The 26,184-nt window shown below is 46.0% G+C and overlaps 1 protein-coding gene across 1 annotated transcript; it reads right to left on the reverse strand.

Moving 5' to 3' along the window:
- Window positions 1-16,688: 16,688 nt before the first annotated feature.
- LOC101786650 (DNA repair protein RAD5B) lies at window positions 16,689-23,005 on the reverse strand. The gene is made up of 18 exons (XM_004975075.3): window positions 21,838-23,005; window positions 21,586-21,719; window positions 21,351-21,486; window positions 21,213-21,266; window positions 20,844-20,978; window positions 20,628-20,779; window positions 20,456-20,540; window positions 19,851-20,054; window positions 19,494-19,637; window positions 19,233-19,382; window positions 19,043-19,110; window positions 18,834-18,956; window positions 18,648-18,747; window positions 18,276-18,388; window positions 17,615-18,188; window positions 17,456-17,527; window positions 17,252-17,350; window positions 16,689-17,163 (listed from the first exon to the last, which is right to left on the reverse strand). The coding sequence occupies exons 1-18, from the start codon at window positions 22,894-22,896 to the stop codon at window positions 17,041-17,043; spliced, it is 3,525 nt and encodes a 1,174-aa protein (XP_004975132.2). The 5' UTR covers window positions 22,897-23,005; the 3' UTR covers window positions 16,689-17,040.
- Window positions 23,006-26,184: the final 3,179 nt, after the last annotated feature.

The raw sequence follows: 26,184 nt of genomic DNA on the forward strand, positions 1-26,184 counted from the left end.
CTACGTACGGTTAAGAGTTAACCTGCAAAGGGATTCCGAATCACAGGATCGAGAAAGAGCGGTCGGCTTGTAGCTAGACCAAATATCGTGAGGCAAAGGGAATAGCATGTATATTATGTTGTGATGGTTTGTCTGATATGATCTTCGTGTGCGTATAGGAGTTGGCACGTCTTGCTAGAGGCCGTTACCGACTATTGGGCCGAGTAGGAGTACTCGGGCCATGTCTATACGTATCCGAACCCATAGGGTCACACACTTAAGGGGCTGGAAGCCCAATTCAGATCTGATCCGAGTTGGATTAGGTTTAGAAGTACTAATGGGCCTCGGATCCAGAGGCCCGTCAGGAACCTCTATAAATAGAGGGGTGGGGGCGCCCTAGGGTTTACACCTTTTGGCGAAACACACCTGCCGCGCCTCCCACGCCCTCGCCTGTTGCAACTCGCGGATCTAGCAGTCCGGCTTGCGACGCTTCCTCCCTGCACGTGTGGATACCTTGGAGGTGTTGCGCTTGCAGCACTTGGACGAGCCGACGACGAGCCGCGGCACCGGAGGTGATCTTGCTGCACGTGGACGAGCTGCTGAGGAGCTGCTGGACGTGATCGACTACGTACGACTACGTTGATCGACTACGTACGACTACGTGATCGTCTTCACTGCATCGACGCATATCTACATCTTCCGCACCAGTAGTGCGTCGAGTGGTAATCCCGTGATCCTTATACGGCAGTTCTTCCTGGTTATACGCGGTAGAATTTTGATTTGCGCTAGTGTAGCCTACCTCGTATCCCAACAGTGCTATCAGAGCCGTAGCTGCTTAGTTTTGGATTCGGGATGTGTGCATATGGAGATATGCGAGTTTTCCGTTTGATCTATGTCCTGTTTTCGTGCCCTTGCTGCAATGGTAGTGTAACGACATACTCCTACCGGTCGGTTTCCGCCATCGGAGTTAAGTGATACACGTAAATCCAGTTGCAATGAGCGAAGATTAATATGATTGGTCGAATCGAAATCCAGGGTCATACGCCAGGCGCATTAGATGTGCAATAGTAGATGGGATCTACTGCAGGGGTCGGGATTTTTGCCGTATGCGTATGCTTCGGTGAATCAGCCGTAACTTTTCGGTACGATCTCGGATCGGGGCGAATTTTATATGAAAATTGATCTACAGAAAAAGTTACACATGAAATTCAACGGCATGGCCGTTTTCGGTGAAATTAGATTTCCCAAATTCGGCTTGGAAGATGGAGTTTCGGGCCTCCAAAGTTTGGAACGTTAGAACGTCTAACTCTGTTTTGCAGGATGTATGTATGTATGTTGTGATCAGTATGGCCCCCTTGTGTATGTGATGCATGTGTGTAACTCATTCGTGACCTGCGTGTCGCGTGTACGGCAACACGGCAGGAGCCATATGTGTTGTCACTTTATTATATTTAATGGTCTGCGTACCAACCTGTGATGATCCAAGCAACTATGTAATCTTCATTACTAGATTTTTACTAGCTATTAGGTGTAATAGCATGTTCTAGTTCTTGGAGGACTCATCACCAGGAGGATGGCGCACATGGAACATGGAGATGGAGATCACCATGGTGAACAGGTTCTATGGAGATGGAGATCACCATATGAAAACGGGCCATACTGTGTCACAACTGTGTGAATGCTATTCTGTTTATGTTTTACTTTCTGCATGCTGTGATGTTAGAAGTAGAATGATCCCTCACAAAGTTTAAGTTAGTATTCCCTCCCAACTAAAACTTGCACCGTCCCATGTCTTGTACAATTAGTGGTGGGTCTATGAAATTAGGGTGCCACTAGTTTTCCTTGACTAGACGGGTTTGTGTCGGACACTTACACGCATAAGGGTTGGTTTGCTTAACAAGGTTATCTTAACGGTTAAGGACCTAGGGGCATAAAGGTTGGGCGCCGAGACATAGAGATGTCACCCAACAACAGGAGTCATATGTGATATGATTAGCAAAAGTTGCTTACCGATCTACCTCGTTTGCTAGCGGTGATGCTAAAGCTCACTAGTAGACTTGTTAGTTGTGGATCCTGAATCACTAAGTTTCAATAGAGGGATATTGATTTTAGTGGGAGTAGATTCTGTTAAAATAGTTTAATGTAATTTGCTCTATCATGGATACGTTTGTCTTAGTGTATTTTGCATTACTTTTGTTGTAGATTAAATGGCACCTAGCAACACCACCACATCGTTTGCTTTGCACTCGGTCCTTGAGAAGGACAAGTTGAATGGAACAAACTACTCGGATTGGATCCGTAACCTGAGAATTGTTCTCAGGGCTGATAAAAAGGAAGATGTTCTAGACACCCCACTACCACCAGTACCTGCTGATGATGCATCTGCTGCCGTTAAGGCTGCTTACAAGAAGGCATTTGATGCTAATCTTGAGGTAAGCTGTCTTATGCTTGCTTGCATGGAACCCGAGCTGCAGATGCAGTTCGAAACAAATCACGAGGCACACGATATGATCGTGGCGCTCAAGGACATGTTCGAGACACAGGCTAGGACCGAAAGGTTCAATGTGTCCAAAGCCTTTTTGGAGTGCAAGTTAGCAGAAGGCGCAGCAGTAGGACCACATGTAATCAAGATGGTTGGTTAAACTCAACGATTGGAGAAGCTGGGCTTCCCAATGGGCAAAGAGTTGGCCACTGACTTCATTCTTTCATCTCTTCCGCCTAGCTATGGGAACTTCATCTCGAACTACCATATGCATGGGACGGAGAAGGGTTTGAATGAACTGTGTGGTATGCTCAAGACAGCAGAGGTAGACATCAAGAAAAGCGCTAGTACCAGCCATGTGATGGCTATACAGAACAAGCCTAGCTTTAAGAAGAAGGGCAATTCTTGGAAGAAGAAGGGTAAGGCTGGAGTGTCCAAGCCAAACCCAACGCCCAAGGCTAAAGCTGGACCTGCTCCAGATAAAGAGTGCTTTTACTGTCATGAACTTGGTCACTGGAAGAGAAACTCCAAGCAGTACCTAGCTTCGTTGAAGAATGGCGGAAGTAAGAGTACTTCTACCTCAGGTACGCTTGTTGTTAATGTTATAGACAACATATTTCTCGCTGATACAATTATTAATTCTTGGGTATTTGATACCGGATCGGTTGCTCATATTTGCAATTCGATGCAGGGAATGATAAGAAGTAGAAGCGTGGAAAGAGGAGAAGTTGATTTCCGCGTGGGCAATAATGCAAGAGTTGCTGCGTTGACCGTCGGGACGATGCAACTCCACCTCCCGTCAGGATTTATTATGGAGTTGAATAATTGTTATTTTGTTCCTAGTTTAAGTCGAAACATTTTGTCTCCTTCATGCTTGATGAAGGATGGTTATTCATTTGCGAGTGAAAACAATGGTTGTGTGATCTCTAAGAATAATATGTTTATGGCTTTTGCACCCATTGTGAATGGATTATTTGTTTTAAATCTTGATGGTTCACCTGTCTGTAATGTAAATGCTAAAAGGCCTCAGCCTAATGATTTGAGTCCTACCTACTTGTGGCATTGTCGTTTGGGTCATATAAGTGAAAAGCGCATGAAGAAGCTCCATTCTGATGGACTTCTAACTTCGTTTGATTTTGAATCATACGAGACATGTGAGGCTTGCTTGCTAGGCAAGATGACAAAGACGCCTTTCACAGGATTTCCTGAGAGAGTAGTAGACTTGTTGGAACTTGTACATAGTGATGTATGCGGACCAATGAGCACGACGGCTAGAGGAGGATTCCAATACTTCATAACTTTCACTGATAATTTTAGTAGATATGGCTATGTCTACTTGATGAGGCACAAGTCTGAAACCTTTGAAAAGTTCAAGGAATTTCATAATGAAGTTGAAAATCAGCGTGGCAAGAAAATTAAGGCCTTACAATCTGATCGTGGAGGCGAGTATTTGAGCCACGAGTTTAGCAATCATCTAAAGAGTTGCGGAATTGTTCCACAACTTACGCCGCCTGGAACACCTCAGAGAAACGGTGTGTCCGAGCGACGTAATCAAACTTTGTTAGACATGGTTTGATCAATGATGAGCCAATCGGACCTACCGTTGTCATTTTGGGGATACGCTCTAGAAACAGCAGCTTTCACACTTAATAGGGTACCATCTAAATCCGTAGTTAAGACACCATATGAGATATGGACTGGAAAGGTTCCTAGTTTGTCTTTTCTAAAGATTTGGGGATGTGAAGTGTTTATCAAGCGACTTCAGTCGGACAAGATCACACCCAAGTCGGATAAGTGCATTTTCGTGGGATATCCAAAGGAAACTTTGGGATATTATTTCTACAACCGATCAGAAGGCAAAGTGTTTGTCGCTCGGAACGGGGTTTTCCTAGAGAAAGAGTTTCTCAAAGGAGAAAAGAGTGGAAAGACAGTGCATCTTGAAGAAGTTCAAGATGAGCCGATCGGGCAAGAATCAATGAGTGATGCTAACGTAGCAGAACAAGTTGAGATACCCATGGCAAGAGAAGCACCGCCACAACCACGAAGGTCGGCAAGGCTCCGCGAAATGCGGGAAATATTATTGTTGGACAATGATGAGCCTGCGACATATGCAGAAGCAATGATGGACCCAGACTCCGAAAAATGGCAGAGTGCCATGCAATCTGAAATAGAGTCCATGGGAGACAATCAAGTTTGGAACTTGGTTGACCCGCCTGATGGTGTTAAAGCCATAGAGTGCAAGTGGATCTATAAGAAGAAAAAGGACATGGATGGAAATGTTCACATCTAGAAAGCACGACTTGTTGCAAAACGTTTTCGACAAGTTCAAGGAGTTGACTACGACGAGACCTTCTCGCCCGTAGTGATGCTTAAGTCCATTCGGATTATTCTAGATATAGCTGCATATTTCGATTATGAGATATGGCAGATGGATGTCAAGACAGCTTTCCTGAATGGAAACCTAGCTGAGGACGTGTATATGATACAGCCCGAGGGTTTTGTCGATCTGAAAAATGCTGGAAAGGTATGCAAGCTTCAGAGATCCATTTATGGGTTGAAGCAAGCATTTAGGAGTTGGAACATTCGTTTTGATGAGGTGGTCAAAGGGTTTGACTTCACCAAGAACGAAGAAGAGTCTTGTGTTTACAAGAAGGTTAGTTGGAGCTCTGTAGTATTTCTAATCTTATATGTGGATGACATATTACTGATTGGAAATAACATTCCTATGCTTGAGTCCGTAAAGACTTCACTGAAAAATAGTTTTTTGATGAAGGACTTAGGGGAAGCGGCATATATTCTGGGCATTAAGATCTATAGAGATAGATCGAGAAGGATTATAGGTTTAAGCCAAGATACTTACATTGACAAAGTGTTGAAGCGGTTCAGCATGGAAGAGGCAAAGAAAGGGTTCTTGCCTATGTCACATGGCATACATCTCAGCAAGACTCAGTGTCCTTCGACTGCTGATGAGCGGGATCGCATGAGTAGAGTGCCATATGCCTCGGCTATTGGATCTATCATGTATGCAATGATAAGTACTCGCCCAGATGTTTCATATGCGCTAAGTATGACAAGCAGGCACCAATCTGATCCAGGTGAGAGTCACTGGACAGCGGTGAAAAACATTCTTAAGTACTTGAGAAGGACTAAAGATATGTTCCTCGTCTATGGAGGTGAGGAGGAGCTCGTTGTAACAGGTTACACCGATGCTAGTTTCCAAACCGACAGAGATGATTCAAAGTCACAATCAGGATTTGTGTTCACACTAAATGGTGGTGCTGTTAGTTGGAAGAGTTCCAAGCAGGAGACGGTGGCCGATTCTACGACAGAAGCCGAGTACATCGCGGCTTCGGAAGCCGCGAAGGAAGGTGTTTGGATAAGGAATTTCCTCATTGAGCTTGGTGTGTTCCCGAATGCGTCTAGCCCATTGAATCTCTACTGTGATAACAATGGGGCAATTGCGCAAGCAAAGGAGCCAAGGAACCACCAGAAGAACAAACACATAATGCGGCGATTTCATCTCATTCGAGACTTCGTTAACCAGGGCGAGATCAAGATATGCAAAATACACACGGATCTGAACATTTCTGATCCGTTGACAAAACCACTCCCGCAGGCTAAGCATGATGCGCATGTAAGAGCTATGGGTATTAGGTACCTTCTAGATTGACTCTAGTGCAAGTGGGAGACTGTTGGAGGTATGCCCTAGAGGCAATCATAGAGATGATGATATTCCATTTGTATCCATGATTTGTATATTGTGTTCATTGAATTTCCATTGAAGGCTACTTGAATTGATTTGCAATTATGTAAATTGTATGTGAAACTCTTTACTTGTATGGTTATTCTAAAGTTGTCCCTAGTCGGAGTTCATGTGAGGACACACATGAATATTAGACTAGCACATGTATTAGTTGATGACTATGTTTCACAAGTCATGGACATGGAGATGTTGAACTAATAATGTGGACACATGTGGAGACATGTGTTAGGACTGACCCAACACGAGAAGTAGTTCTCTCTTTAAACAACATATACGCTTTGTCCTTAGACCTGAGATTGTCGCATGTATTCTAGATGTGGATCGACCTACTTAGGAGCTATCAAACGCTACGCCGTAACAGGGTAGTTATAAAGGTAGCTTTCGGGTTTGTCGAGAAGCATGCTATGAGACATGGTCAATCAAGATGGGATTTGCCCCTCTCTGATTGAGAGTGATATCTCTGGGCCCCTCGAGTGATCGGATCCAAAAATGCATGGACATGCTACGTACGGTTAAGAGTTAACCTGCAAAGGGATTCCGAATCACAGGATCGAGAAAGAGCGGTCGGCTTGTAGCTAGACCAAATATCGTGAGGCAAAGGGAATAGCATGTATATTATGTTGTGATGGTTCGTCTGATATGATCTTCGTGTGCGTATAGGAGTTGGCACGTCTTGCTAGAGGCCGCTACCGACTATTGGGCCGAGTAGGAGTACTCGGGCCATGTCTATACGTATCCGAACCCATAGGGTCACACACTTAAGGGGCTGGAAGCCCAATTCGGATCTGATCCGAGTTGGATTAGGTTTAGAAGTACTAATGGGCCTCGGATCCAGAGGCCCGTCAGGAACCTCTATAAATAGAGGGGTGGGGGCGCCCTAGGGTTTACACCTTTTGGCGAAACACACCTGCCGCGCCTCCCACGCCCTCGCCTGTTGCAACTCGCGGATCTAGCAGTCCGGCTTGCGACGCTTCCTCCCTGCACGTGTGGATACCTTGGAGGTGTTGCGCTTGCAGCACTTGGACGAGCCGACGACGAGCCGCGGCACTGGAGGTGATCTTGCTGCACGTGGACGAGCTGCTGAGGAGCTGCTGGACGTGATCGACTACGTACGACTACGTTGATCGACTACGTACGACTACGTGATCGTCTTCACTGCATCGACGCATATCTACATCTTCCGCACCAGTAGTGCGTCGAGTGGTAATCCCGTGATCCTTATACGGCAGTTCTTCCTGGTTATACGCGGTAGAATTTTGATTTGCGCTAGTGTAGCCTACCTCGTATCCCAACAGTGCTATCAGAGCCGTAGCTGCTTAGTTTTGGATTCGGGATGTGTGCATATGGAGATATGCGAGTTTTCCGTTTGATCTATGTCCTGTTTTCGTGCCCTTGCTGCAATGGTAGTGTAACGACATACTCCTACCGGTCAGTTTCCGCCATCGGAGTTAAGTGATACACGTAAATCCAGTTGCAATGAGCGAAGATCAATATGATTGGTCGAATCGAAATCCAGGGTCATACGCCAGGCGCATTAGATGTGCAATAGTAGATGGGATCTACTGCCGGGGTCGGGATTTTTGCCGTATGCGTATGCTTCGGTGAATCAGCTGTAACTTTTCGGTACGATCTCGGATCGGGGCGAATTTTATATGAAAATTGATCTACAGAAAAAGTTACACATGAAATTCAACGGCATTGCCGTTTTCGGTGAAAAAGTACTAATGGGCCTCGGATCCAGAGGCCCGTCAGGAACCTCTATAAATAGAGGGGTGGGGGCGCCCTAGGGTTTACACCTTTTGGCGAAACACACCTGCCACGCCTCCCACGCCCTCGCCTGTTGCAACTCGCGGATCTAGCAGTCCGGCTTGTGACGCTTCCTCCCTGCACGTGTGGATACCTTGGAGGTGTTGCGCCTGCAGCAATTGGACGAGCCGCTGACGAGCCACGACGAGCCGACGACGAGCCGCGGCACCGGAGGCGATCTTGCTGCACGTGGACGAGCTGCTGAGGAGCTGCTGGACGTGATCGACTACGTACGACTACGTTGATCGACTACGTACGACTACGTGATCGTCTTCACTGCATCGACGCATATCTACATCTTCCGCACCAGTAGTGCGTCGAGTGGTAATCCCGTGATCCTTATACGGCAGTTCTTCCTGGTTATACGCGGTAGAATTTTGATTTGCGCTAGTGTAGCCTACCTTGTATCCCAACAGTACCAAGGGAAGTGGGCCTGACACGGGTCTGAAAATTGATGGGGACGGTTGACAAGTGAAGCGACCCTTCGCGGTGCGCGGATGTCGTGGGATTAGGTTCTCCATACATGGTTAAGAAATTCGAATCGATTTGTCTGCCTCTCACAGTTTGGGACTACTTGATCACTATGCTACACTGAGTAAGAGTGAAAGATGATGATGATCTAATATTGCTACCTGTATTATTCGCTTGGAAACTATGCTTGGTTTAGTATAGTTGCTAACTTAGAATGGTAAAATAACTGTAGAACTTGTGGTTAAAATATTGAAAGTAAGGACCTACACTAGTCGCTTTTGGTAAAAACAAACCCCAGAGCCAAAAAGCTTGCATGTCTAGGTGTTGGTGGAGTAGTATCACCGGTCAGTTAAATCTTGTTGAGCGTAGTCACTCAGCCTTATTGTGGCACATCTTTTTCAGGTGATGCTATTGAAATAATGGGCCTAGCCCATAAGCAACTTCAGAATTTCAAGTAAATCTCAAAGGCCCATGTGGGCAAGAGGTGGAGTGCAAGTCTTTAGTACCACATTGCTAGTGGAGGGGAGGGATGACCAACTTAAATATGGAAGTTGTCTCCACTCCTCCAAGCTATGTGTGTGGGGAGGGAAGGAGAGCTCCACACGCGCGCGCTCGCTCGCCTCGCCACGCCACGCCTCGCCTCGCCTCGCCTCGTCGGGCCGGGCGGGGCGGGGCGGGGCGAAGGGCGCGGGCGCGCGGCACCTGCGTGAATGGTCCGCTGAAATCCGGCCCCTCGCCTTGCGGGGGCGCGGCTTCCTTTTGTCATTTTATTTTTTGGTTACTTGGTCGTTAAGTCAGCGAGATATATGGAATCCTAACCGGTTTAGATCACGATCACGACGTGAGAATCGTGGGCTCTCCTATATATGCGACCTACCGGCCTCTACCAGAAACAGATCTATTCGAGCTAGGGTTTTTGCCTCCTCTCGCTGCTGCGCCGCCACCGTAGTCTACTCCATCCCGATTGTCGGCGTGCACCGGCGATTGGGAGAGCAGGTCTCCGGAACCGTCGTCTTCAGCTATCCTGCACCGGGAGAGGGCGAATAAGGCTTTTGGGAAGCGCTCTGCGCGACTGCTCGATCGCTTCCTCCGCTTCGTCAAGTTCTTCGTCGACTCCTTCACCACGGCTCGTCTACCTCTACGTCGCTCGGGCCTCACTCGTCGTCGCGAACAACGTCAGGCTGCTGATCGTCGTCGCCTGCGGTATCCGGTAGTCGTCCAGGAACCGGTTTTCATCAAGAAAGAAACGTACGTTCTCTTAACTCACATTATGTCTTCCATACTAGCTATTATGATCTGTTGCAGTCTGATAGCACTGGATAGTATGGTAGAATGTCTGGTTCTATTTGCAATGATAGACTTGTCTAGATCTTGCGTAGACATGTCTAGTTTAATCTGCTGCTTGTTCATCATATTCATGATTTATTTCTGGATTAAGTTAAAACTAAAAGTGCTTATATATCCAACAATCCAAAAACCTTATTGTAGGCACTTTAGTTTTATGGCTGGATTTCTTGATGCACTGAGGCCAGCACCGTTTGCTGGCGTGCACTTCAAGAGGTGGCAGGTGAAAGCCACGCTATGGCTTACTGCCATGAAGGTGTTCTGGGTGTCCAATGGCAAACCGGAAGGGGTTCTCGCTCCTGAAAAGGAGAAAGAATATTCGGAAGCCAACACAATCTTCTTGGGCGCTGTGATTGGTGCACTTGCAGAACATCTGCAAGATGTGTACCTTCATCACACGATCGCAAAGGAGTTGTGGGATGATCTGACTGCCAACTACGGTGGCTCAGATACTGGCACTGAACTGTACATCATTGAGCAGTATCATGACTACAAGATGGTTGACGGAAAATCTGTAGTCGCTCAGGCTCATGAATTACAGTGCATGGTGAAGGAACTCGATCTGCTAAAGATTGTCGTGTCTGACAAGTTTGTGGCTGGGGGCATTATTGCCAAGTTACCTCCATCCTGGAGGGATTTCGCCACTTCTCTCAAACACAAGAGGACAGAAATTTCTGTTTCAGACTTGATTGCGTCTCTTGATGTTGAGGAGAAAGCTCGGGCTAAAGATGGGCGATCTAAAGCTGTTGAGGGTCAGACCAGTGCCAATATGGTGCACCAATCACATCACAATGGCAATGGTGGTAAGGGCAAGGGCAAGAACAATAAGCCTAAGCAGTCCACTACCTTCAAGAAGAAGAAGAACAAGGAGAACGAGGGATGCTTCGTGTGCGGTTCTACTGACCATTGGGCAAAGAAGTGCCCAAACCGCAAAGGAAGAAAACCTCCACAGCAGAAGTCTGTAAGCATGGTGACCAGCGCTGAAGATGGAAATAGTGGGTATGGTAATTTACCTTCTGTTTTTTCAGTGTTTCATTCTACCAATACTTGGTGGCTTGATACTGGTGCTAATGTTCATGTGTGTGCTGATGCCTCCTTGTTTTCATCTTACCAGGTCGCTCGGGATTCCTCCGTCCTAATGGGGAATGGGTCACATGCTTCTGTTCATGGTGTTGGTACGGTAGATCTGAAGTTTACTTCGGGAAAGATCGTGCAACTGAAGAACGTGCAGCATGTCCCTTCTATCAGGAAGAATCTAGTTAGTGGCTCCCTTTTGTGTAGGGATGGCTTTAAGGTAGTGCTTGAGTCTAATAAAATTGTCGTGTCTAAGAGTGGACAATTTATTGGTAAAGGCTATGAGTGCGGAGGCTTGTTCCGCTTTTCCCTTACAGATTATTGCAATAAGTCAGTGAACTATATTTGTGATGGTATTAATGAGAGTGATGCTAGTGTTTGGCATTCACGTTTATGTCATCTGAATTTTGGTTCTATGTCTCGACTTTCCAGCCTGTGTTTAATTCTGAATTTTTCCATTGTCAAAGGTTCTAAGTGCCATAGTTGTGTGCAATCTAAACAACCTCGAAAACCTCACAAGGTAGCCGAGGAGAGACACTTGGCACCACTTGAACTCATTCATTCTGATATATGCGAGATGAATGGTGTGTTGACCAAAGGTGGAAAAAGATATTTCATGACTTTGATAGATGATGCGTCTAGATATTGCTATGTATATTTATTGAAAACGAAAGATGAGGCTCTTAACTACTTTAAAATCTATAAGGCTGAAGTTGAGAATCAGCTTGAGAAAAAGATCAAGAGAATTAGGTCTGATCGTGGTGGCGAGTATTTCTCTAATGATTTCGACTTGTTCTGTGAAGAACATGGTATTGTACATGAGAGGACGCCTCCCTATTCCCCCCAATCAAACGGGGTTGCCGAAAGAAAGAATCGCACTTTGACTGACTTGGTGAACGCCATGTTAGACACCAGTGGATTATCTAAGGCATGGTGGGGGGAGGCTGTATTGACTTCATGTCATGTCCTGAATAAAGTACCCATGAAGAATAAGGAGAAAACTCCCTATGAAGAATGGATTGGAAGAAAACCATCACTTTCATACTTACGCACTTGGGGTTGCTTGGCCAAAGTTAGTGTGCCAATCAACAAGAAACGTAAGTTGGGACCTAAAACTGTGGATTGTGTCTTTTTGGGATATGCTCATCATAGCATAGCCTATAGATTTTTAGTGGTTAAATCAGAGGTGCCTGATGTTCATGTTAATACCTTGATGGAGTCTCGTGATGTTACTTTCTTTGAGAATATATTTCCTATGAAACAATTGCATAGTATGTCTAGACTATCTTCTGATATGATTGCTGAGACAACTCCTGAACCTATTGTGCTTCCTGATCATGCTGAACAAACACTTGAGCCAGTTCATGAGGAGGTTAACAGTGAAGCTCCTAAGAGGAGCAAGAGACAAAGAACTGCAAAGTCCTTTGGTGATGATTTCACTGTCTATCTCGTAGATGATACTCCTAAGACCATTTCAGAGGCATTTGCATCTCCAGATGCAGATGATTGAAAGAAGCTATCCATAGTGAGATGGACTCTATTCTTTCTAATGGAACTTGGGAGGTTGTTGATCGACCGTATGGTTGTAAACCTGTGGGTTGCAAGTGGGTGTTCAAGAAGAAGCTTAGGCCTGATGGTACTATTGATAAGTACAAGGCTCGACTTGTGGCTAAGGGTTATACCCAGAAAGAAGGCGAAGATTTCTTCGACACTTACTCACCTGTTGCGAGATTGACCAGCATTCGAGTATTACTTTCCCTTGCTGCCTCACATGGTCTTCTCGTCCATCAGATGGATGTTAAGACAGCTTTCCTTAATGGAGAGTTGGATGAGGAAATTTATATGAATCAGCCTGATGGATTTGTAATAAAGGGTCAAGAGAACAAGGTGTGTAAGTTGCTGAAATCTTTGTATGGCCTGAAACAAGCACCTAAGCAGTGGCATGAGAAATTTGATACTACACTCATATCAGCAGGCTTTTCTGTCAATGAGGCTGATAGATGTGTGTACTACCGCCATGGTGGGGGTGAGGGAGTTATATTGTGCTTGTATGTCGATGACATACTGATCTTTGGTACAAATCTTGACGTGATCAAAGAGGTCAAGTTATTTCTGTGCCAAAATTTCGACATGAAAGATCTGGGAGAGGCTGATGTAATTCTGAATATCAAGTTGATCAAAGGAGAGAATGGGATTACTCTCACGCAATCTCATTATGTGAAAAAGGTCTTGAGCCGGTTTGGCTTTAAGGATAGTAAGCCTTCTCCCACACCTTATGATCCGAGCTTGATACTTCGGAAAAACAAGAGAATTGGTAGAGACCAATTAAGATACTCTCAAATTATTGGATCACTTATGTATTTAGCCAGTGCTACTAGGCCTGACATCTCATATGCTGTTTGCAAACTGAGCCGGTTTACCTCTAATCCGGGAGATGATCATTGGTGTGCGCTTGAGCGAGTCATGCGCTATTTAGTTGGTACTATGGATTACGGAATTCACTACTCCGGGTATCCTGCGGTGCTGGAAGGCTATAGTGATTCAAATTGGATATCTGATGCTGATGAACTGTATGCCACAAGTGGATACGTCTTCACTCTGGGTGGTGGTGCTGTTTCATGGAGGTCATCCAAACAGACTATCTTAACGAGGTCTACCATGGAAGCAGAACTTGCAGCATTAGATACAGCCACAGTTGAGGCTGATTGGCTACGTGAACTCTTGATGGACTTGCCTATTGTCGAGAAACCTATGCCGGCAATACTTATGAATTGTGACAATCAAACGGTGATTGTCAAAGTGAACAATTCTAAGGACAATATGAAGTTATCAAGACACGTTAAGAGACGTCTGAAATCTGTCAGGAAAATGAGAAACTCCGGAGTAATATCAGTGGATTACATCTCAACTGATAAGAACTTGGCAGATCAGTTCACTAAGGGGCTGTCACGTAATGTGATAGACAATGCATCAAAGGAGATGGGTATGAGACCCATATGAGCTACACCATGGTGGTAACCCAACCTATGTGATCGGAGATCCCGTGAAGTAGGATCTGGGAAGAACAAGCCATGGGATAGCATGAGAGTATCCTACTAACCCACTCGAGAAATGATGCAACACTCTCAAACCACTGCATGGCAGGCTGGCTACTGCCTTAATATATTTTGTTGGCTTTAATTAGCAAAGATGTTGCCCTGCAGAACATCTTGGAAAAATATACCTATATGAGCCCGACTGTTGTAAGGTCGCAGTCTGTGAGACTTGGGTGATCTCTATTAAGCTCATGAAGAGACCAGGGGGGTACGACCTATATGCCCCACCCGCGGGGTAGGCTACAGGCAGCCAGGTACTAGTCCCGACTTTGAGTGAAACTTGTCCGCACAAAACTTGCAATTCAAGGGTTTGTCCATTGTTCAAGTTGTGGATGAATGTAGCTTGAAGCTCTAGGTGAGAGTTCAACTTAACAGTCCTCGCCGAAACACTAGTATATAAACAGCAGTGAGAAACAGGCAAAATCTCTGATGGGCATTTGAGATCTGGTGGGGGATTGTTGAAATAATGGGCCTAGCCCATAAGCAATTTCAGAATTTCAAATAAATCTCAAAGGCCGATGTGGGCAAGAGGTGGAGTGCAAGTCTTTAGTCCCACATTGCTAGTGGAGGGGAGGGATGACCAACTTAAATATGGAAGTTGTCTCCACTCCTCCAAGCTATGTGTGTGGGGAGGGAAGGAGAGCTCCACACGCGCGCGCTCGCACGCCACGCCTCGCCTCGCCTCGCCTCGCCAGGCGGGGCGGGGCGGGGTGAAGGGCGCGGGCGCGCGGCACCTGCGTGAATGGTCCGCCGAAATTCGGCCCCTCGCCTTGCGGGGGCGCGGCTTCCTTTTGCCATTTTATTTTTTGGTTACTTGGTCGTTAAGTCAGCGAGATATATGGAATCCTAACCGGTTTAGATCACGATCGCGACGTGAGAATCGTGGGCTCTCCTATATATGCGACCTACCGGCCTCTACCAGAAACAGATCTATTCGAGCTAGGGTTTTTGCCTCCTCTCGCTGCTGCGCCGCCACCGTAGTCTACTCCATCCCGATTGTCGGCGTGCACCGGCGATTGGGAGAGCAGGTCTCCGGAACCGTCGTCTTCAGCGATCCTGCACCGGGAGAGGGCGAATAAGGTTTTTGGGAAGCGCTCTGCGCGACTGCTCGATCGCTTCCTCCGCTTCGTCAAGTTCTTCGTCGACTCCTTCACCACGGCTCGTCTACCTCTTCGTCGCTCGGGCCTCACTCGTCGTCGCGAACAACGTCAGGCTGCTGATCGTCGTCGCCTGCTGTATCCGATAGTCGTCCAGGAACCGGTTTTCATCAAGAAAGAAACGTACGTTCTTTTAACTCACATTATGTCTTCCATACTAGCTATTATGATCTGTTGCAGTCTGATAGCACTGGATAGTATGGTAGAATGTCTGGTTCTATTTGCAATGATAGACTTGTCTAGATCTTGCGTAGACATGTCTAGTTTAATCTGCTGCTTGTTAATCATATTCATGATTTATTTCTGGATTAAGTTAAAACTAAAAGTGCTTATATATCCAACAGATGCTGATACCTCTGAGCTCGCTGCAAGTGGCACTTGGCTTCCCCAACTTCCTCCTGGTTGGATGGTTGAGTGGGATCCCTACTCGGACGGTGAGGACCGGGACTATTGATGTCATGATCGGCTTTGTCATGATATCCTGCAATGACGTTTAGCTTCCGCTCAGTTATTTCGGTTATTTGAGAACTCTGCAAACTTTGCTTGAATTTCGAACTTGAGGTTGTAATAACTTGATGCACTTATTTAATTAAGATGGATAGTTGTAATTTCTGTAACCACTCGCCTTCGTGCGAGTCTTTACTTTCTCGATCCTGAGATATGTGGTTTATCGGATGAAATCCGACGGACGACTAAATTGATTTGTTTAAGGTATATAAATGTGTATTCAACGGCTTAAGTATACTTTAGCCAAGTTAATTTGGGCGATTCCGCCACATCATCACCTCTTACCAACCCGTATTATGTTTACCTGTTGTCGGCAGAACCGGTATTTTGTTCTGTGTATGGTGCTGGTTAAGTAGCTTAAATCAGGCTTCCGTAACTCTTGAGAAACGGTGGATTTTATATTGATCCTGTCCTTTGTTCTTTCTTATTTCACTCAGACTGGCTTCATAAGTTGCATCTTCAGTTCATCATTGGAGCTCCTTTGGTGCGGCCCTGTTATGAATATCTTATGAAGAACAGTTGCTGCTTTTCGTGAATTTGCTAGTCTGGGTTGGTCTCACGATTGGACAACGCGTCCAATAGATTCAACGATCTCTTAATGCTTCTGGCAAGTTTATGCCCCATATGCATTTTCTAAATGGCCGTAAGCTCCATAATATTTTCCTTGTGATGCTTTGATGATACGAACTTGACAAAGTTCAGAACAGAAGCTACAGATCACAACAATGCTTTCATATTTTTTTATTTTGATTTAAAATGCATCGCTAGAGCTGCTTCGACATCAGAGCTGTTTAGTGCACCAGCAGGAAAGCAGGCAACGCATTAGTGATACCAAATCACATCTGTCCTGCTATTAACATGCCAAACTGAAATCAGAGTTGCAGACCATGAATATGCTACATGTTGTACTATCATATTGGCGAGACTTTATGTGTTCCCCAAGCTTCATTCAAATGTGCATCTACTGAATTTCGACACTAACAGTCCCATAAACTCACCATTAAGCCAAATATGCACATGGATCAATTACTTGCCAATGTACAAAGAATGCAAGTGATAGAAGGTGAGAGGCTTCAGGTGGCTGAAACTGATCAGAAATCAGTGGCTACAAGCCTACAACCCCACAATGACAGATACAATAGACTAGGAGGATGTTGAACACCAGAAGATACTATTACAGATAATATACAACCTAGCATGGGGACATATCCACAAAATCGGATAGGCACATGGTTCCACCCATCCATCCCCATTCACATTGGTCTGAACATAGATACTACCAAACATGTCAACTTACTCAGTACTACCAAGTATCCCAGACATAACACATCAGCTATACACAACTGCAATTCACAGCAATAATCATGTAAACAACATCTTGAGCTGCTCGATGCGAGCACCGCGGACCTCCTCATCTGTCAGGGCTCCAGAAATCATCCTTTGCTTGCGCACTTGCACCTGTTGCATTCGCTCCTCAACAGTATCCTGAAAAGACAAAGCATTTGAGGTTGCAGTAGCCTGGAATAGTTCAGGTGAATATCTCAAGAGGTTAGTGAATGTCATGGTTATTTACCTTCACGATGAAGCGTCTCACTTGGACCGCTCTTTTTTGCCCAATCCGATGAATTCTCATGATAGCCTGCTCTTCCACTGCAGGGTTCCACCATGGATCCTGCATAAACAAATAGCAGTGCCAGATAGCCAGTGGCCTATTAGTTAATGTCAAGACTAAAAAAAATTGTCATTTCACTGGATTGACAGGGTGTAGAATAAATACCATCAGGAAAACATTGGATGCTGCAGTAAGATTTAGCCCTACACCTCCAGCTTTGAGTGACATCAGTAGCACCTATTTTTTCATACAATCAGCATGCATAAAGAATTAACTTATGCAAAAAGGAAAGGCGGAGCATGTCTAAATATTGCTCATGCATACCAGCTTGTCCTGACTTTCACTAAACTCCTTCAGAACTTTTTCTTTATGCTTCTGGTTCAACTTGCCATCATATCTAAGGAACTTGATACCCTTATGATTGAAGGGGATCTCCAGAAGATCAAAGAATGAAGTAAACTGGCTGAATACAATGCTCTTCTCCCTTTTCTTCTGCAAACCCTCCAGAATCATGATAAGTTTGCTCACTTTGCAAGAGTCCTTCCAGTTATTTTCAGCATCAACCTGGAAGCGACACTGAGCAGGCAATATGATCAGGTCAGATTTGCTGATGTGACTTCGACAGAGCGGACATGGCCCTCCATCTGGAGTTCTCCAGCTAGAAAGAAGGCACTCGCGGCACATCCGGTGTGCGCAAGGCGTGAGCACAGGATCATCAGAAGCTGACTCAAGGCAGATAGGGCACTCGGTAGTAGCACCCTGGCGAATCTCTTCAGCCACCTCTTCCACATAAGCACGTGAGGGTAGTGCATTCTGTCTTCCAGAACAACTTTGGACTCCTTCAAGGAACCGCTGTGCTAGCTGGTCAAGGTCAGCATACTTTTGAGGATCAGCTCGGCTGCACATTAAGAATTCAGCAAACAATTAGACAAGGCAACGATGGAATGCAAAACAATAGGATATTGTTTCATGATGCAAGGCTAACCTGAAAACTAGAAAAGGGTGATTGCAGCATTGTCTTAGCCGGAGAAGTAGCTCAAGAATATTAGCATAGTTGTTATGAACACTGCCTTGTGCTACAAATTTGTCAAATTGAACCTGTTGGAGGTACCATTTTGTGTTAGACATGCACAAAACATTATTCATAAAAATCTCAACTACACGATATTGAGAAGAGCAATTCAATTTGACCAAGATAAACAATAATCCTGCCATTAGCACCACCAGTTAACTCAACCAACAAATATTGAAAACTAACTACAAATCCATACTGTAGTTGCAAATGAGCTAACAGTGAAACAAACATATACATTTTCATCTTGTATCATGTAAAAACAAAATTTAAACATAAATATACCTTTGATCTCCTGAAAAGCGCTTCATAGAAATCACGTTCCTGTTCAGATTGTTCACATTCTACAACTTCAATATGAGCTGGAGGGAGGACCAGTATTGGCCTGAAGCAAATATTTGAGCATCGTGAGACATTATATATGCTTATTTATGCAGTTGTGAACTTTAAAAGTATGAAGAAAACACATACTTTCCAATCTTGTCTTTTGTTTCCTTGGTCCTCCTCAGCATTAGTGGCCTGAGAATAGCTCTAACAATTTTCAATCCTCTATCATCACCATTCTCATAAGGTTTCTGAATAAGTTTCTGCCACCTAGAGAGATCAACAAAAATATCTCAAGTCAGGATTTTCAAAAAGAGATACTATAGCAGAGACAAGAAGTAAGATTCCATCCATACCAATTTGCACTGCACCATGGCTCAACATGTAAGAAGCAGAAAAGACTGTAGAGGTCCTCCAAATTATTCTAGAGCAAATGCGACAAAAAATATATACTTAGATCATGCTTACAAAAGTTGACACGTAAGATGCTGCCAGTTCAACTGAAAGTACTGAAAACAAATGTGAATATCAGTGGTGAAAGCATACTTGCAACGGTGTGCCTGTAAGGCACCATCTGCATTCTGAGTTTAATCCAAAAGCTGCTTGGGCCCCTTTAGTTTTAGGAGATTTTATTGTGTGAGCTTCGTCAAGCACAATCCTATACCAATCCATCCTGTGGAAGATGCTGGTGCGATCCTGTTAAAGTTAGCGTTTTCCATTAGTGTAAAATTATGATGGCCTTATTACTTCCAAAAATATAAAAATACAAAAAAAACTGGCAGCAGAGGGCAAATGCCAAACACATACAGCTTTGTATGCAGCTGAAAGGACACCATAAGTCGTTAACACAACATCATGCTCAGCCATCAGCATGAGGTTATCAGTTTTATCACCACCATAGTGCACAAAAACAGAAAGAGCTCCTTGCGTTGAATGTGCCTCCAGTTCATCCTGTGAGAAAGAACAATACTGTGTAATTATTTCTCTTGTGAGATTAAAGATCATTGAAAGAATTATTAAATTGGTTCAAGTGCACTGCATAGAAACAGAAAAAAGTGCAACTTAGCAGTGATAACGTCAATTACAGTGATAAAACAATGCATACTGAAAGACAAATGGTTGAACATAAGACGTTGGAAATGTACAAAAACAGAAGATGCTTACCTTCCATTGACCCAATAACGGCATGGGACAAATGATAAGGGTACCTCCTCTTACAGAGGATCTTGAGGTGTGTGCTCTGGTTCCATGATCTCTCAGAACTCTTGTATCTCTTTCTGTATAGTTGGAACACTCCCCCCTAGGGTTTGAAAGTATAAGAGCAATGGTCATCACAGTTTTGCCAAGACCCATTGCATCTGCCAGTATCTGCAAAGACAGGTAACACATAAATATGTTTCATAGTACGGCATCTAACTGCAGTGCAATTATGAGAAAGCAAACAATCATATTCAGGTAGATAAAGAAAATTGGAAGGACCATTCTGTTAGGATTAGGTTTATATCTAGCATCAATTTGCTGAGGAAAATGATCAAGCACGCAGAAACAAACATTGTCCCAAAACATCAGAGTGCAAGCAAGAGTATAACGTATAACACACCAATCCTCCATACAGAAGTAAAATTGATGTTATTTTTTGTCAAACAATTTAATGGCAGCATATAACATGGCATTATAACTGTTAACAGACAAGAAGTCGAAGAAAATGGAACAGCTACCTTTGAAAATATAATGCAAAGAAAGCACATGAGCAACTGAAACAAACTTACCCCTCCTCGTGCAGTCCCAGTTGCACTTGGAAATTGTGTTGTTGTTTGACCAGTGAAAATATTCACATATACTTGAGGAGCTCTCCTGTAAACAACAATAATTTCTTAGATATAACTATAACCCAATCACCATTTCTGCACTATTGTACAAAAGATGCTGAATAGAGCATACTTGTCTGCAATATTGTAGGCACTCCAACAGGGATGGAGAGTTTTTGTAGCCTCATTAGCATCCATTCCCTTCTCCAATTTAGACATCCAGAAGAGAGCTTGTTTTTGGTATGGTTTTAGAACAGAGACAAGGGTACTCGGAGGTTCCGCTTCCTGTTTTTACAGTTATGTAACTAAATATTTAGAAACAAACAATTCCACGAGCTTCTATTGTTACCTCCAAGTCAAATGTTTCAGCAGTGCCAACAAGTTTGTTCAAGGCCGCCTCTGAAATAGCCTGTTCATCAGGGCCTTGCTCTAGAAAAGTTTGGCCAAGCTCAGAAGTGGATTCAGCACCGTTGTTATGGTTCCCCTAATCCATATATCAAGGAAAATAATGCCAATGATGAATGAACACAAAGAAAAAAGCAACCGGCAATAATGCCAAGAAAGCATTAGTACAAGAAAAAGCTATAATTTTCAGCACTGCTAAAACACAACAATCGATCCAGTTCATTGGAGGAGTGCCCAAGTAGATGCTACAGTAAAGGAAAACATACTAATAATTGGTAACGGTAGAAAAACAGCGAGAAGTCTTGTTGCTTACCCTTAGAATTCTCTGCAGCTTTCTTGAGCTGAGGTCACCAAGAGAGAAATCATCCTGCGCATGGTAGGCATATAAACATTAGGAAAAAAACATGACAACATTCTAAAAACTAACAGAAGGAATCGATCAATGAGATACCTTGTTGGACGCCTTTAGCTTGAGTAAAGTAAGCAATTGATGAAGAGGACTGGAAGAGAAACTGACATTCACATGATAAAGCATGTCACAGGATGAGTTGTCCATTTCAGTGAACACAGATTTGTGGATGTATAAGCTGCACACAAAAAAACATTCAGCATTAGTACAATCAGATAAAATCTTAACAACTTGCTGACTAACATAACAACAAGAATGTCTCATCATCAGCCATTACCTAACATACAGCATAACCTCCTGCATCAACCTCAGCTCAATTGTTGGGAACACAACCTTCCCGTGAATCTTCACCTTGGACGAGTTGACAAGTGGGACAAGGCATTCTGACCACTCTGGGGGTAGCTTCCCAATCTACAAACACCATCAGGGAGAGTGAGACAGGATCGAAATTATAGTAATTTACTCGAATCATTCATTGGCAGGTTTATTCAAGAGTAAATAGGCATCACAAGATGAATTGAGAAACAACCTCTCCGGCTCGTTTGGTGGAGAAGCGCACAATCCCCGCCAGAGCCTTCACCTTCTTGGCTGACAACTTTAACCCCCCATAGCTCCTCTCGTACGAAGGGAAGGCGAAATGGACGATTTCCCCGGCGTCCATCCTCCTCCTCCCACGGTTGGTGGACAAGCCGGGCACATAGGACTTGCCAACGAGAAAAAAGTCGCGCTCCTCGGGAAAGTCGCCAAACTCAGCGTCCGGCGGCGCCACCACCATCCTCAGGTCCGTCACCGGGGCGGGCGCAATCGCCCTGAGAGGCCGCGGCAGCGTAGGCGCCGGTGCCCGCGCCCGCGGTTCGTACATCTCGACGTCCACAGGCGGCGGCGGTGCAGGCAGGACGGGCCCCGCGTCGTACATCTGGACGTCCAGGGGCGGCACCACCAGGATGGGCCTCGGGTCGCACGTCTCCGCGCCGCCGGGCGGCGGCAGCGCTCGGATGGGCCGCGGGTTGAGGTACGGCACCGGGTGGGTGGTGGTGAGGTCGATGGTCTCCACCACCTCCTCCCTCGGCCTCTTCTTGGGCCGCGGCACGAGGCTTATGCCGCCGCCGACGCTCGCCGCAGCCGCAGCCGCGCCTCTCCTGGGCGCGTCGCGGGCGTCGGCGGCGGGCTTCTCCTCCTTCTTGACCCGATGCGGCACCACCAACGGCTCGCTCTTCACCTTGGCGGCGGCCTTCGCGGAGGCGGCGTCGGAATCTTGGCTCCCCACGTCCTCGTCGACGGGGTCCTCGGCCTTCACCTTCGCGGGCGGCGGGGCACCGCCGACGTCGCGCTCCGCCTTGACCGGCTTCGGGGCGCCGCGGCCCTCGCTGGTGGGCCCGACCTCGGCGGCGCCGGCGGAGTCGTCGAGGAGCGCGTTGACGGCGCGCTCGGTGTTGCCGCCGCACCGGGAGAGCGCGGCGACGACGCGGGCCTCGGGGAGGCCCGCGCCCAGGACGGCGCGCACGGCGGCGATCTCGTCGGCGAAGAGGACGGCCTGGGACGGGGACACCTGCCAGCCGGAGGAGTCGTCGTCGACGGAGACCGGCATGGCGGCTACCGGCGCGGTGAGAGCGAGCCCGGGGAGTAGTAGTGGGCGGCGGCGGCGCGAAGCGGGCGGGAGTGGGAGAGGTTGGAGCGAGGAGGGAGGGGAGGTTTGGGGACGGAGGGAAATGGTGGATTGGCGGGGGTTTGGAGCGGGGGTTTTAAGGGATTTGGGGGATTTTTTTTGGCGGGGAAGGAGGGAAGGAGGGAATTTGGCGGGGGAGGGAAAATGGAGGAGGCGGCGGTGACGGTGAAATTTTGACGAGAGGGGTGTTTGTTAAACTTTACCCCTATCACATTGGATGTTCGGGTACTAATTAGAAGGACTAAATATAAGTTAATTACAAAACTAATTGCAAAACCCCTAGGCTAAATCGCGAGACGAATCTATTAAGCCTAATTAATCCATCATTAGTGAATGGTTACTGTAGCACCACATTGTCAAATCATGGACTAATTAGGTTTAATAGATTCGTCTCGCAATTTAGCCTAGGGGTTGTGTAATTAGTTTTGTAATTAGTCTAGATTTAATACTCCTAATTAATGTCCAAACATTCAATGTGACGGGAGCTAAAATTTAACCCCCTACTCCCAAACATCCCCGAGGAGTTATCGCCTGGCGGTCGCGGGAGAGACTGGGGACGAACGACAGGGGCGGTGAAAAGGCACGGGCGGCCGCGCGTGCGCACGGGAGGGTCTCCCGGTGTTGTCGCACCGCGTCTGTCCTCGGGACCCGCCCTAGTGGTCTTCTGTGCCGCGTTTAGCAGCCCGTACAGAGGTTGAGCCTGGTTGGCCTCCCGGTCAGGCCCGCGTGGTAAAAAATAGCCCGCCAGCTTGCACCGTACGGAACACTAAAGCCGACTGTTTCACGCGGTGCAGGCTTGTGTGAGCACGTTTTCACACACGTGGAGGAAAGCGGGGGAGACGGACGTGGTCTAGCACCATTATTTGAGCTAGTTAGGGCTACCACCACCGGTATATAGCGATGGCCTCCTGGCGTGTTGCCCTCCTCCGCTGCAGACGCACCGCTCCACCGACTCCTTCACTCCTCTCTCTTATCTCCCTTTCACACTTGACTCCTCCACTCCTCTCCTCTCATCGCGGTAACTTAAGGGCGGAGGCGACGGCGCGGCTGGTAGTGGGGTGCCTGATCTGGAGGTGTCCGTGGTCGCCTGCATCGGCGGCCGCGGGTACTTCTTCACCGGCGAGCGTCGGGTCTCCGTCAGCAACGAACACTGAATCCGTGCTTCGTCTTCGTCACTGAGCAGATCTGCTACCTCTTCGTCCCCAACAACTTGAGCAACATTTCATCCCCAGCGTGACCTGCTTCTTCCTCTCCACCGAGCAGATTTGCGTCATCTACTTGCTATTCTAGGCATCCCTCGGCTCGTCCACCGGCACACGCTACTTCTTCATCTTCCCCATGACAGTCATCTTCATCTTCACGGAGGTATGGCTCGGATCCACTATCCTCTTGCAGTTAGGGTCCCCACGGAGTGGATCTGATATTACAATTTCTTTGTGCGGTTAGTGGGGTGTCCTCACCGAATCTACATATCTATTTGATGCACTGTCCTAGCTTCTATGCCTTGGTTTGTTGTTTACTGTCGATTCATGAGGTTATTTACCATTCATGTGTAGTTACCACATGGATGTGGACTTGTTGCCATGAACATGTCTCTAATGTCGGTCTTAGTTGATGATGAGGAGCCTGCCTAGGCTAATAAGGTTGTTCTGTGAAATAATGAGCCTCTAGAGGCTACCTTGGGTAGCAGCCGTGGCAATGATGCTGTTGTGGGGTTTTCTTTGTTCGATGACGTTGAGGAGAAGCCTCTGGGAGGCTACTTTTTGTAGCTGCTGGGGCAATGATACCTGTGGACCTGTTTCCTTGTATGCTATCTGGTTTTGGAGGATGATGTGTTCAAGAGGAGCCTTTGGGAGGCTACTTTGGCAGTAGCCAAGGTAGTGATACCTGTTCGACCTGTTGACTTGTTTGTTGGGTGTTTTTAGTCGATCATGTGTTTAGGAGGAGCCTCTGGGAGGCTACTTTGGTAGCAGCCAAGGCTGTTGGAGGTATGCCCTAGAGGCAATCATAGAGATGATGATATTCCATTTGTATCCATGATTTGTATGTTGTGTTCATTGAATATTCATTGAAGGCTCCTTGAATTGATTTGCAATTATGTGAATTGTATGTGAAACTCTTTACTTGTATGGTTATTCTAAAGTTGTCCCTAGTCGGAGTTCATGTGAGGACACACATGAATATTAGACTAGCACATGTATTAGTTGATGACTATGTTTCACAAGTCATGGACATGGAGATGTTGAACTAATAATGTGGACACATGTGGAGACATGTGCTAGGACTGACCCAACACGAGAAGTAGTTCTCTCTTTAAACAACATATATGCTTTGTCCTTAGACCTGAGATTGTCGCATGTATTCTAGATGTGGATCGACCTACTTAGGGACTATCAAACGCTACGCCGTAACAGGGTAGTTATAAAGGTAGCTTTCGGATCGGGGCGATTTTTATATGAAAATTGATCTACAGAAAAAGTTACACATGAAGATGGAGTTTTGGGCATCCGAAGTTTGGAACGTTAGAACGCCTAACTCTATTTTGCAGGATGTATGTACATATCTTGTGATCAGTATGGCCCCTTTGTATATGTGATGCATGTGTGTAACTCATTCGTGACCTGCGTGTCGCGCGTACGGCAACATGGCAGGAGCCATATGTGTTGTCACTTTATTGTATTTAATGGTCTGCGTACCAATCTGTGATTATCCAAGCAACTATGTAATCTTCATTACTAGATTCTTTACTAGCTATTAGGCGTAATAACATGTTCTAGTTCTTGGAGGTCTCATCACCAGGAGGATGGCGCACATGGAACATGGAGATGGAGATCACCATGGTGAACAGCTTCTATGGAGATGGAGATCACCATAAGAAAAACGGGCCATACTGTGTCACAACTGTATGAATGCTATTCTGTTTATGTTTTACTTTCTGCATGCTGTGATGTTAGAAGTAGAACGATCCCTCACAAAGTTTAAGTTAGTATGCCCTCCCAACTAAAATTTGCATCGTCTCATGTCTTGTACAATTAGTGGTGGGTCTATGAAATTAGGGTGCCACTAGTTTTCCTTGACTAGACGGGTTTGTGTCGGACACTTACACGCATAAGGGTTGGTTTGCTTAACAAGGTTATCTTAACGGTTAAGGACCTTGGGGCATAAAGGTTGGGCGCCGAGACATAGAGATGTCACCCAACAACAGGAGTC

Source organism: Setaria italica, chromosome VII, assembly GCF_000263155.2.
Source record: "Setaria italica strain Yugu1 chromosome VII, Setaria_italica_v2.0, whole genome shotgun sequence".
In the NCBI taxonomy this organism is placed as follows: domain Eukaryota; kingdom Viridiplantae; phylum Streptophyta; class Magnoliopsida; order Poales; family Poaceae; genus Setaria; species Setaria italica.